Source organism: Leuciscus leuciscus (assembly GCF_965113295.1).
Source record: "Leuciscus leuciscus genome assembly, chromosome: 20".
NCBI lineage: Eukaryota > Metazoa > Chordata > Actinopteri > Cypriniformes > Leuciscidae > Leuciscus > Leuciscus leuciscus.
Window position 1 is genome coordinate 7,928,727 of NC_138744.1, and position 14,242 is coordinate 7,942,968.

The 14,242-nt window shown below is 37.2% G+C and overlaps 1 protein-coding gene across 1 annotated transcript in view; it reads left to right on the plus strand.

Moving 5' to 3' along the window:
* The window catches only part of stt3b (STT3 oligosaccharyltransferase complex catalytic subunit B), a 52,594-nt gene extending 38,352 nt beyond the window's left edge, over positions 1-14,242 (plus strand). Inside the window, exons 6-16 of the mRNA XM_082149326.1 lie at positions 1,361-1,459; positions 1,650-1,796; positions 3,359-3,407; positions 5,116-5,270; positions 7,041-7,252; positions 8,097-8,284; positions 8,377-8,548; positions 9,282-9,455; positions 11,615-11,728; positions 11,880-12,086; positions 12,586-14,242. Of these exons, the coding sequence (XP_082005452.1) occupies positions 1,361-1,459; positions 1,650-1,796; positions 3,359-3,407; positions 5,116-5,270; positions 7,041-7,252; positions 8,097-8,284; positions 8,377-8,548; positions 9,282-9,455; positions 11,615-11,728; positions 11,880-12,086; positions 12,586-12,666 (1,598 nt within the window). The 3' untranslated portion in view covers positions 12,667-14,242. The remainder of the gene's footprint in view (positions 1-1,360; positions 1,460-1,649; positions 1,797-3,358; positions 3,408-5,115; positions 5,271-7,040; positions 7,253-8,096; positions 8,285-8,376; positions 8,549-9,281; positions 9,456-11,614; positions 11,729-11,879; positions 12,087-12,585) is intronic.

Consider the following 14,242-nt stretch of genomic DNA (forward strand, 5'->3'; position numbering starts at 1 on the left):
TTTGCAAATGGGGAAAAACACACAGGCAATTAATCATAAGGAACTAACAATATTAAGTGCCTCAATGCAGGATATGGAGCGTTTGCATCAGGAGAGTGCAAAGTTAATCTTTTTTTTTTTTTAAACATGGTGAATTAAATATTACACTACTGTTCAAATACTCACCAAAGCTGCTTTTATTTGATCAAAAATACAGTAAAAATGGTAATTGAAAATATTGCTAATTGTTTTTGTTTTTTACATTTTAAAACAATGAAGTAGAGTTGTATTTCTGTGATCAAAGCTATATTTTCAGCATCATTACTCCAGTCTTCAGTGCCTCATGATCCTTCAGGAATGATTCCAATATGCTTTTTTGCTGCTTGAGAAACGTTTCTTTTTTTATCAATGTTGAAACAAGTTGCTGCTTAATATTTTTTGTGGAAATTTGTCTACACCATTTCATGATTAGTTTAAAAATAAAAAGTTCAAAAGAACAGCATTATTTGAAATTGAATTCATATTATTAATTATTATTATTATTATTATTATAAATCATTATTCATATTTTTTTTCTGTCACTTTTGATCAATTTAATGCATCCTTGCTGAATAAAAGTGTTATGTTTCCAAAAAATCTTACTGACTTACGAAGTTTTAAATGGTAGTGTACATTACATTTATGCATTTAGCAGAAGTGACTTGCAGTCGAGTATCATAATCAATTGGTCACAGGGATGAGGATAGTTTACCCAAAAATGATAAAATACTGTCATTTACTCTGCCTCATGTTGTACTAGACCTGCATGACTTGTATATATGTGGAACAGAAAAGAAGATATTTTGAAGAATTGTGCTGGTCGCTGCAGTTTTGGTAAATTAGGCATTTAAAAGCATGCAAAAGCACAATAAAAGCTGACTGATGCTCTATATTCCAGGTCTCCTGTAGCCATATAATGGCTTTATCTGAGGAACAGACTAAGATTAAAGTCATAACTTTTTCAAGCCTTCAGAAAACTTGGAAATAGTTTTATAGACCATATTCCGGTTACTTTTATGGTGCTTTTGTTACATGTTTTAAATTTTTTTATAAGCTTGACTGACTCATCATCAGTCACTGTTCGTTGTAATTGCATGGAAGACTTCGACTGAGACATTTTCTTCAGAATTACTCCTTTTGTGTTCCACTGAAAAGAGTAAGTCTTACGGGGTTGGAACGTGGAAAGTCAATATTGACAGAATTTTCATTTTTAGGTGACCCATCCTTTTTAGTGCTCACAAAAGAAAAGTCTTTAGCTTTAGTTTTTTTTCTTCTTTTTTTTTTTGGAGATGCAATGACCATCTAGGGCTATTCTCACTTTCTTTGTTTCTTTTTATCTCAGCCTACAGCACCTTTTATATAGTGGGGTTGGTGCTGTCCATGCAGATCCCCTTCGTAGGCTTCCAGCCCATCAGGACGAGTGAACACATGGCTGCTGCAGGTAAGACCGGTTTGGCTTCATTCTTCATTAACTGTTGCTCATTTACACTGATTTAAAAGCAGCACTCTCAACTCAAATCCATAAAGCCATGAGGGGCAATCATTTACATCACATCCAATCAGCAGCAGTACTTCATGACCGTGTGTGTGAGAGCTGAGTAAATGGGCTAATGGGTCATTTGCGTTTGCAGGTGTATTTGCTTTACTTCAGGCTTACGCCTTTCTGCAGTATCTGAAGGACAGACTGACCAGACAGGAGTTCCAGACACTGTTCTTTCTGGGCGTTTCTATGGCTGCAGGGGCGGTTTTCCTTACCGTTATTTACCTGACTTACACAGGTGAGTGCAAAAGGACAACAGCTGCATTTAATTTGAACAATTTAAAATCTTTGAATAAAAAATTTATTTTGAACTAACTTTCAAACCGAACTTCGACCACAAATGTGACTCTTTCCCTGCCAAAAATTCTGACTTAAAATAGGTATTTGCTTGGATATCAGTTAGGGGAGAGTGGGGTAAACTACATCCTTTTGGGCAAGAATTAATAGAAAAATAATAAATTTAAAAAAAATTTATATTCTAATTTCAGATGATAGCAAACATCCTGAAATATAAGAGATCATCTATTACATACAAACATGAAAAAAAAAGATAGCCTTACCCACTCAACCTTTTTTGAATGGTCTTGTAATTCGGGAATGTGAACGACTTATACTATCGTTTGGGGTTGTTAATATTTTTTATAATCTCAGTTGTACGAGTCGCAAGATTATTCTCACCAAAGCTGCATTTATTTGATGAAAATACAGGAAAATAAGTAATATTAGGAAATATATTATAATAGATAAGTTATTTTAAATTATAACATGTTAAAATGAAAAAAAAATGTCTATGGTGCTAAATTCTTAGCAGCCATTAATCCAGTCTTCAGTGTCACATGATCATTCAGAAGTCTTTCTTATATGCTGCTTTGTTGCTCAAAGAATATTTCTTATTATTATCAGTGTTGAAAACAGTTGTATTATCAATTTTGTAAACTGATTATGATGAGGCCTTTATAAATATTTGGTTACATGTTAAAAATGATGCCTTTTTTGATGGGTCTGGCACAGATTTATCCACTGACATATCTTACCCCACTCTCTATTGAAAGGTCACTACTGTGACAGGAAGATTTGTTTTTTTTAATGCCCTTCTATTTTGCAAGATTGTCAGTAAATAGATTGCACCATAATAAATTGTCGCCCTACGTGACTGATTTGCAGTATTAAAAGCCGGTTTTTTTTTTGTGTAATATTAAAAAGGTCCAATGCTGTTTGCTTGTCAAGTAGAGGACACAACGCTGATGGACTATGAAACACTTTTTTTTATTTTTCAACACATCACCCTTGATGGCATTGAGATGGCAAACTCTTTTTATATTCTGTCCTTGTCTAAATCATCCAAACCAAACAGGGAAGAAAAAAGAAAAACATCCACGTCATCGCATCCAATTCTCTGCCTTCTCACCCGAGTACGGTGTGACTTCATGACCTCAGCCTCTTAACACCACACCTCTGCCGGCATATATGAAGTCAGGGTGATTTGCTTGTATTCCCGTCGTACCGGAGGCTTTCATTAATCTTTCTGCTGCAGGGCCTCGTCTGCAGAAGGCCTCTGAGATCTCATTAAGCACTTCCCTCCGCTCGCCACACTGCTTTTCAAACCGAGCGCAGTCTCGCGGTGCAGATTAATTGAAAATGTTGCTGGCTGTATGTGTGGTATTAAGGTTCACTGGACGTAGTCCAGGCTCATCAGTGCCTCAGAAGCTGCTTGAAAGTGCTCTTGAGTCAGTAATGGTCGGGTGGTTTGCGTGTGCCTGTTATCGTTTAATCACTCTGTTGTGTTCTTGTGCTTTTCAGGGTACATTGCTCCTTGGAGTGGGCGTTTTTACTCTCTCTGGGACACAGGGTAAGAATGCTGAATAGCATACATCGCATACACTTTTTTTTTTCTTTTTTTTTTTTTTGGGTGCTCGGTCGTACAAGTGAGTTGCTAATAGCTCTTTAGCACACCCTGTTAAATGGCTTAACGACAAAAGAGCTGATTTTGTCAGAGGCTCAAGCATGTAGCGTGATTTATATCTGTAAACAGGTACTTAGACCGACTTGAATTATGTCTGAATAGCTGCATTCAGTTGATATTCATTCACACCACCAATGAAACCCCGCTGCTAGTGCACAGGCATGTGGTACTTTGCTGTTATGACTAATTGTTATTGTAATAACATTTTTGGGAGGGATTAATTTAATTTAGTTTAATCTCACAAAGCTTAAAGACCGTCCTGTGGTGAAAATCAAGTTTTTTATGTTTATATGTCTATGTGGTGTTTCAAATATGCTTTAAGACAAACCTTGTGCAAATTCATCAGTCAATGCCATTGCTGAGTATTTTCTCCTTAAAACTGCAGCGAACCAAAGAACGTATCAAAAACGCAGTTTGAAATCTGCCTTGTTCTCTTCCACATCACAAATATGTTGTTTAAATATGTCATTTTGGTGATCAAAGATGAGTTTTAGGGGATACAATTATTGACTACAAGGGGGACTTTAAGAAATGTCTGGGTCATATTTCACCCCAGAATCATAAAATAAATCACATTTTTTGATTAATAGTTTGGTTGAATCTCACTATTTAGTATGGTGAAGGTTGCTGCTGTGACATAAAACTTTTCAGGACTTTAATTTGTGTATCACCACAAACAGAAGTGAAAAAGATCATACAGCTGTGGACCAGACTGCTTGAAACACGCTCAATAGGACAGGTTGTCGTTGCTGATAGGACTGTATCATAATCTTGATTATTTCTTCAATTATTTTGGCACCCCTGCCGGCATGGCAATGTTTGTACCTTTTTACTTTGCAGCCGCAAAACCCATTTGCTTTTTGCCGGCTGCTTTTTGTTCTTTGCCCTCAGTGAAACGTCGCCCATCATAAATTCATAAATGTGTAACTCCCTTAATGCAGCAGCTCTGCAGGGAGACCCACAGTCCTGTCGAGCTCTCGCGGTGCGCAGTCAGCCATCTGCGTTTCTGTCAGCACCTATACGGAAGGTCAGGTCGTCAGATAATGATCACTAGAACACTGAGTCACCAAAATTGAGCGTAGTAATGCAGCAAAATTGAGAGGGAGAACAGCAGCGCAACTCCACAACAAGCAGACCCGTTTTAACACAAACTGGGAGCTTTTCGCTTGCCCAAAAGTATTGACATCGTTTCTCTTACTGGGTTCGGTTTCATTTCTTTTTATAATGCAAACTTTAGTCCTTAGAGCGTGAAACTTTTTGTTTGCTGTTGAAGATGCTTTTTGCTGACCTAAAGTTGGCTGTTTTATGGACGCTTTGTCTCTCGAAACCGACACAACCCAATGGAGCTCTTTTCTGAAACATTTCTGAGATGGGTTTTAAAGAATTTATGGTGTGTGACTGTCTTTGTAATCTTTCAGTTTTGTTCTTCCTCTAAAACGACTTGTCTTTTTGTGTGACGTCACCTGGGTTGTGCCAACTTAGTTCATGTTAACCAAGAGCCAAACTGCTATTTTGGTGTTGATGTGAGTTTCATTTGCAACATTTTTACATGCAGTAGTAAGTTAACACAGCCCTCCCTGCTTGTTATCCTCAGATATGCAAAGATCCACATCCCCATCATTGCATCGGTGTCAGAGCACCAGCCCACCACCTGGGTCTCCTTCTTCTTTGACCTGCACATCCTGGTCTGTACCTTCCCAGCAGGCCTCTGGTTCTGCATCAAGAACATCAATGATGAGCGAGTCTTTGGTGAGACTATGTGCCTGTATTCAGTTCGATTCATATTGATTTGTATAGCGCTTTTCACAAAGCAGCTTTACAGAAAATGCATTTCAGTTACCTTCTCAACTCAGACGTGTTGGCTTTCTTGTTGCTTTTTTATTTATCAGTGTAAGTCTTGACAGATTGACCGTTGACGTAACAATTATTTATGTAATACATATTTAATTTATTTAACGTGAGTTAAAACCTGTAAGGGGTAATTAAATGTAACAAATCATGTAAAAAAAGAAAAACGTGAAGGAATGCCAAACTTTAAGGCAATTATCAAAGTTTGAGAAAATATTAATCTTTTAAACAACTGAAAAGATAGTGATCAAACTACATTTTATAAAAATTAACCTGTCAAGTTCATAATAAATATTACATCAGCAAATGAGTCAAATTGGACGACTACAGGGACTCATCTCAGGCTCTCTCATTTAACTGTCCATCTATTGCCAAAATTATGAAAAAATGATCAGTCAAAATATTGAAAATATTCAAATCAGGAATGTCAGAATCAGAATGTGTAGTTTGTGCATAAAAATGTAAGTCAAAACCAGCACGTTGAATAATGTTCATTCTCATTATGTTTATTCTCTTTAACATGCAGTGTGAAGTATTTCACTCAGTTCCCTGATCATTCTGATTCAATTTCAGCGAGTGAAGAACAAATTTACTTCCTCACTTGCGTTATGTATTAGGTATGGTATCGTCTCTGATAGACAGCATGTTGAAGCCGCTCAGGCCGACATTTTCTCCTTCTTCTCGGGAAGCGATGACAGTCAAAACATCCAGTAGTTTGTGCACTTCCTGAACCTCTGCTTTTCATAAAAACTACCGTGTATTGTGCACGTTATTTTTTTTTGACAGACATCTATGTCGTGATATTAAAATGATGTGGTTTTGAAAACATGTATTGAAAGGAAATAATTATTTCTTAGCCGGAAAGTATTCAGTGAAGTGATTGATATCCATGAGTGTATTGTTTTAAGTTCTCATTTTCCAACCGACAGCCAGCATAAGTTTTTGACGGACATGCTAACGTGCATAAGGGGTGAACTGTTTGATTTTTTTTTATATATTAGTTAACAAAATATCAATCCACACAAGCATTTTACAAATATATTATTATTATTATTATTATAAAACTTTTTGGGGACTCTGTCATTTGGTTGATGTCTTTGACTTTTTTTTTTAAATACAAAATTTCCCCCATTAACGGTGGAATCATTTTAAGCCTTTGTTTATAAAAGTCCTCATAAAATAATGATCTATAGAATAAAAAATATCAAATGAAATGCTATCAGGGTAAATTCCACTGTCTTTTCTATAAGAAAGAAAACCTACATTTTGAGTCTCCAGAAGTGCGACTAAACATCCTTGAGCTTATATCTCTCAGCAGGCTGTTTATTCTGAACAATATTAAGTTGTGGTGATTGTATCCTATTTGTACACTCACTGCTATTTTGATGTCTGCTATGAGCATTTCAATTTGTGGAGGCGCTTGGGAACAGAACGCATTGAATTAGTCTCAGTCCCCAGAAGAGTTTCAGTGGCTGTCATGGAGTTACTGAAGTCTTTCACTAGAATAAACAAGGGAACTTGAACAGACGACATGTTGCTACATGTTCAAAGGCCCACTTCCGTGTTTTTCGATTTCTCTCTGGAGTTATCCAGTAAAGAACTATAAACACTACACTGCAGTGCTACATGTCTTCTGGAAGCATAACTGATGTTTTCTCCATCGCCCCCTAGTGGCTCTATATGCCATCAGCGCAGTGTACTTTGCTGGTGTGATGGTGCGTCTGATGCTGACACTCACCCCAGTGGTGTGCATGCTGTCAGCCATCGCCTTCTCCAGTGTGTTTGAGCACTACCTGGGCGATGATATGAAGCGCGAGAACCCGCCGGCTGAGGACAGCAGTGATGAGGACGACAAGAGGAATCAGGGGAACCTCTATGATAAGGTGAGTGAAGAGTCAAAGGTCAGGCCAAGGACCCCTTGGTGGATAGTGTCGCAGTTTTAAGCCTGCCTTACAAAAACGTGCATGGTACCAAATTAATGAATTTTAAATAATATAAATATATATATATATATATATATATATATATATATATGTATGTATGTGTGTGTATATATATATATATATATATATATATATATATATATATATGTATGTATGTGTGTATATATATAAATAATACATTGTTCATGCATTAAAATAATATTTATAAAAATGATCACTGTCCTTTTTATGATTATAATAATTATTATTATTATTATACTATAATGAAGTATCATTATATATTTAATATAAATAATCAAATAATATAATCCTTTTAAATAAAATCAAAATGATTATTATTATAGCTATGATTACATTTTAATCATTTAGCAGACGCGTTTGTCCAAAGTGACTTACAAAGGAGAATAATAGCAGTTGAATCAACAAAAGAACAACGTTTATTATACATGTATATTAGGTTTATTAAAATTCGTATGCGATTATTCTTATGCCAATTAGTGTAAGAACTTGGTAATATTTATGATATATAATATTGCAGTATTTTATGTAACTATTTAATAACTAACATTTTAAATTTAATTACTGTTATTATGATAATTATTATAACAACTGTAATTACTTTTTGACAATAGTTTGAGATCAAACACCAGACCCCTGTTGAAGACACTTTGTTGGTTTATAGGAAATGGTTTGTTGTTACTGAGAACAGAATGGTGATTGGTGGGCAGCTTGTTTGTAGCTCATCTGTATTTTGTCTGATTGGTGTGTCCATGTGCATTTTCAGGCCGGCAAAGTCCGAAAGCACGTGTCGGAGCAGGACCGGCCAGAAGAGGGTTTGGGCCCCAACATCAAAAGCATTGTAACCATGTTAATGCTGATGCTCTTGATGATGTTTGCGGTGCACTGCACGTGGGTCACCAGCAACGCCTACTCCAGTCCCAGTGTAGTGCTGGCATCATACAACCATGACGGGTAAGAGCTTCTTCATGTGGCCTATTTCTTGTTTAAAAGAAGGAATATTGGAGTTATTGATTTTTTCCTCATTCATTTATAATAACCTCCAGATCACGCAACATTCTGGACGATTTCCGTGAAGCGTATTACTGGCTCAGGCAGAATACAGATGAACACGCTCGAGTCATGTCCTGGTGGGACTACGGATATCAGATAGCCGGCATGGCCAACCGCACCACGCTGGTGGACAACAACACGTGGAATAACAGCCACATAGCACTGGTGAGGACAGACATTATAATGGGGTCTGATTTGCTATCATTTAAAGGGATATTTCACCGCTGGAAAGATGAATTTGTATTTAAATTTGGGTAATTTATGTAGTAGAAATGTAAAATTATTTTAGAAGTTGGTGCCTTCTAGACTGAGAAAAGCCAGAAAATGAATTTTTGGCTCATGTGAATGAAAGACAACAACTCCCAGAATGCACTTGCTTTGCTGCCCTACGAGGCCACTCCCAAACCACGCCTACTGGTTACAGAGGGCAGTTTCGGAAGAAATGATACAACTAGGCTACTTGTTGACTCGAAACTGAAAAGATGCCGTTTTATCGTGAGATCCCACCCTCTATGGGCGGGTTGAAAACATGTGGAACTAGCTCCTACTACTGGCTGTAGTCTCTAGCTTCTGGCCAAAAAAGCCTCCGATGACGCAAAATTACGATTTTTGCGTCATCTTGAGTTTTTTTTTCCAGACACACAATACAGAAATCTCTCGTCTCAGGGGGACATGAGGTAGGGAAGCACGGTCATTCAAAAATACTAACGGGTTTCTACTGATAGAAAGCTTAATGCTAATCAGTGAAGTATCCCTTTAAGAATAAATGTAGACTTTTTTTTTTTCTTTTTTTTTTACAAGAAGAAATGAACTGCTTTTGACATGGGATCAGTGCTTTGTCTCAGTAGTATCTTGAGGACACTGAAAGATCGCCATCAATATTCTGTTCCTTCTGCAGGTCGGCAAAGCCATGTCCTCCAATGAGAGTGCAGCCTATGAGATAATGAAGTCCTTGGATGTGGATTACGTTCTGATCATCTTTGGGGGAGTGATTGGATACTCTGGCGACGACATTAACAAGTTCCTGTGGATGGTGCGCATCGCTGAGGGGGAGCATCCTAAAGATATCCGGGTCAGTGTCAATGTCAATCCTGGCCTTTGTGTGTCCAGTGTGCTATATTTTTGTAATCATTATAGATTAGGGATGGGCAATTATAATTTTCATATTTATAAAAAAAAAGAATTTAACAACAATTTATCATTTTCTTTTAGTATAAATGTTTTCTTTTTTTTCTGAGAATAGTGTATTTGCAAGGAGATTAGTTGTTTTATTTCATTATTGAATTTGTAATAAAGTAAAAATATTACAGATGGGCAGGGTTGTTTTTAGTACATGTCCTTGTATGGTCCTTGAAAAATTTCAATCCGGGTTTAGGCCTCGCCACAGCACTGAGTCTGCATTATTAAAGGTACACAATGATATTGCGTTCTCTGTTGACACCAAGTGTCCTGTTGCCTTAGTGCTGCTGGATCTTACAGCAGCCTTTGACACGGTAGACCATACGGTCCTCTTGTCACGCCTGAAGCACTATGTTGGCATTCATGGCACTGCACTTAAGTGGTTTATGTCATACCTATCCAATAGAACTTTCTCTGTGATGATTGGTGATTTGTCTTCTTCTTGTGTTTCTCTCTCCTGTGGAGTCCCGCAAGGCTCCATTCTTGGCCCTATTTTGTTTTCATTATACATGCTACCACTAGGGTCAATTATAGCCAGGCACAACCTATCTTTTCACTGTTATGCAGATGATCTGCAAATCTATCTGCCACTCAAGCCTGGTGATGTACAAGATACCTTAGTTGACTGCATTGCGGACATTAAGCAGTGGTTTGGCCAAAATTGTATGCACTTAAATGAGGATAAAACTGAATATATTGTGTTTGGAGAATCTGTGTCTAACGGATTTGGTACCTGGCCTTTAACTGCCAGGCAGACGGTAAGGAACTTAGGAGTGACTTTTGATAGTTCTTTTAAATTCAACAAACAGATTGACAACGTTGTCAAGTTGAGCTTTTTTCAACTGCGCCTTCTGGCAAAGGTAAAATCCTTTTTAAACCGTCATGACCTTGAGAAGGCTATTCACGCTCTAATAAGTTCCAGACTGGACTATTGTAATGCCCTGTATATTGGTGTCTCCCAGTCTTCTGTTGGCCGTCTTCAACTTGTCCAAAATGCAGCTGCCCGTCTGTTAACGAGCACTAAAAAACGAGAGCACATAACTCTGATTCTGTATTCCCTCCATTGGCTCCCGGTACATTTTAGAATTCATTATAAAATGTTATTGTTTTTTAAAGCTCTTAACGGCCTCGCCCCATCATACATATCAGACATGTTGACCATTCGTAATTATGGTAGGACTTTGAGGTCGTCCAATCAACTTATGTTGGAAGTGCCCAGGTCAAAACTTAAACACTGGGGAGATCGCGCTTTTTCAGTTTCTGGACCTAAGCTCTGGAATAAGCTCTGGAATAAGCTCCCCAGTGAGCTCCCCAGTATCGTTACTGACCTGGGCCTTTTTAAATCAAGACTTAAAACGCATCTTTTTAAAATGGCTTTTAGTACCCAGTAGTATGGTGGCACTTTTATACTTTTATATTTATTTTCATTTTTTACTTTAGTTTTTTATTCTCTTATCTATTACTGTACTTGTTTTTCAGTGTGTTGTTTTACATTGTTGTTTAATCTGTTGTAAAGCACCTTGGTTCACCTATCGGTCGATGGAAGGTGCTATATAAATAAAGTACATTACATTACATTTTACATCGTCATTGTCTAAACGTACCCTAATTCAGTCCAATTAAAAGACCAGAGTTTGTATTAAAAAAAGAAAAAATATATATTTATAGGTGTTTTATTATCTTTTTTTTTTTTACCTGAAAATGGTATGGCATTGAAAACAAAAACCAGTGTTTTTGTGGGAGTGCTGTAGAGCGAATGAGCTTCTCTGACAGGATTTGATCATGCTGATGGTGTGCTGTGCTTTAGCATGCCGTTAGACTGTCACGGTAACTCTCTCTGAGATGTTGCGTCTCTAAATTAATCCTCTAACGCGCCGCCGGTACAGCAATTAATAAAGCTTTATGTAACAGTCACTGTCTTTTACAATACATTTCAAGACAGTTACTATTTCAGATCTTTCAGGTCGCCCACAGTGAGAAATGTATATTATACATAATTCACATGTTTCGGATATTTGCTGTTTTTTGAGGTGTCTTTTTGTTCTTTTGTAGGAAAGTGATTACTTCACACCGCAGGGAGAGTTTCGAGTGGATAAGGCCGGCTCTCCCACCCTGCTCAACTGCCTGATGTACAAGATGTCTTACTACCGCTTTGGGGAAATGCAAGTGAGTGCTTCTTCCTTTTAATTCAGGTGGTCTATACATTAATTGTGTTGCAACAACAATGGCTGATCCTTTAGCTATCGCCATTGTGCCCTTCTGATAGTGTAGTAATGTGTATATAGATAAAAACTAACAGCAAACGCCTCTCCCGCAGCTGGACTTCCGCACACCCCCTGGATTTGACCGGACACGGAACGCAGAGATCGGCAACAAGGACATCCGTCTGAAACACTTGGAGGAGGCGTTTACCTCTGAGCACTGGCTGGTGCGCATCTACAGGGTGAAGAAGCAAGAGAACCGGCAGGCGCTGGACCACAAGCTCCGCAACATCGCAGCCAAGCAGAAGTACACCTCAAAAAAGGTTCTTCCCTCTAGATTCCATTAGAACAGCATCATTATTTAAGGATGTGAGACTGTGTAACTTGAGAGTTTTCAATACTTAATAGAATTATAGCTTAATAGGGGCATTTGTAGTCATTTTCAGGACATGCAAATTAGAGGTTCTGACAAAACATTCATTGCTTTGGTTTATTTAAAAATATAAAATAATTTGAATGTGAGACAATGTCTTTTTTTATTTAAATTTTTTTATTGGATGAATCAGCGTTAGTGAATAAATCTTTAAAATGAATGATTCAATGACTAACATTTTGAAACACTCATTTGTCGCCACCTCTTGGCGGAATGACATAATTATTATATTTTTTTGGGTGAACTATCCCTTTAAGGTCTACCATGTCCATGTAGCCTTTTAAATAAGGATAATTAATAAAATTTATTGTTATAATAATAGCTATACAATTGCCTGTTATGATCGGTTATTTCAAAGTAATTAACTTGTTTCTTTTCATGGTTCACAGACAGCCAAAAGGAAGAGGGGATACATCAAAAACAAGTTGGCTCTGAAAAAAGGCAAGAAACTGAACAAGAAGTCTGTTTAGCTATTGAATGAAAACGTTGAGAATGGAAAAAAGAGGAAAACAAAAGACAAGGAAAAGTGCAACTAGTAAGTAATCCACCAATCAAAAAGAAGAACAAACATGTTGTCTGGCACCGCCCACCTGAGAACGTTTGATTGGAGGCTGTTGGTCCTGCGATTGCCATGATGATGCGGAGGTTCCATGAGCGGTTGGAGGATGGGGATCTGCACCGTAGTTTTAATCTGACAACTCTGGACTTAATTTGTTCTTGTTCTTTTTTTTGTTTTTTCTTTTGTACTTGAATATGCTGGTGAAGCGAGAAGCGCTGCCCGTGTCTCAAACAGCAGGCACTTTTTTTTGTGGTACAGTTTAATATAATACAACCGAATGCTAAAACAACCAACAAATATTAATTCATTAAGCTCAGTGAACCTTGGAGCACCAAAGAGATTTTTTTTTTTTTTGTCTTGTCAGAGCCTGTGATAAATTGTTACCTTTTGATTATAAAACCATTTAAAAATAAAATCTGAGGAATATGGAGCCGTCTGCAGTGCGACAGCCCCTAAAATGCTCTCTTGGTTTTAACTGTTATCTGACAAACCCGGTTTCTATGTGACAGAATGCAGTGGGCTCTTTGTGGCTCTGAATTCAAGTCTTTTTTTCTTTTCTTTTTTCGAAGGCAGACACTGCAAAAGGACTCGATTATTAGTAATGTTTAACTGTTGTGGTGATTTTTGAATATAATTTTGTTTGTTACATCATTTTGAATGTTTTTGGTTTGTTTTTCTATTTGGTTGAAAGATTTTATGCAATAATTCTAAATTCAAATGAAGAAAAATCCGCTTTTATTTCCTTTATTGCTCATGTGTTTTGTCCAGAGGGGGCGCTGTGGCTTGGCATCTCCTGCACACATATTTGCGAAGATCAGATGTTTTTCTTGGGCCAATTAGAAATCTAAAATTTCCCCCCTCTTCCTAAACAACTGTCTGCCAGGACAAAGAGTGAATTGAATTAGTTGTAGGTTTATTAAAATGCTGCATTACTAGCCTGAATGCACTTTGTCTTAGTTCACCTTAATGTGGATCCACTACTGAGTAGCATGCAGGTGGAGAAGTGCGTATTTTTAGTGTGAATATTCCTTTTTTTTACGTTGAAAGGGTGCTTCCTACAACATCCAATGGGGTTTCTTTTTCTTTTCTTTTTTTGGGCTGCCATTTAAACTTTCCCCCTCTTTGTTTTCTGCCTTTCTGGTTTTCAACCCTACGTGTATTGCTTTTGCTTCATCTGTTTTCTTTTTGTAAGATAATTGGAAGGAAAATTGTTTTTTCCCCTCTTCTCCACAACATCTCCATATTATTCTTCTCAGAGGGCTCTGAATCTTAGGAGAAGGTATTTATTAATAAGAATGAAGTTGAGAAGAGGAAGCTTTTCATCATGAAATGCAAAAACTGTATTTGTTTTCTTTTTCAAGTGAAATTTTATTCCATAAATTGTAAAATAAAGTTAAAAAAAAATTAAAAAGAGCGAGAGAAAGGCAAAGATGCTGTTTGTGAGAATGAGTTTATGCCATTTGTGATTAAAAGAATTAATGAAAGAA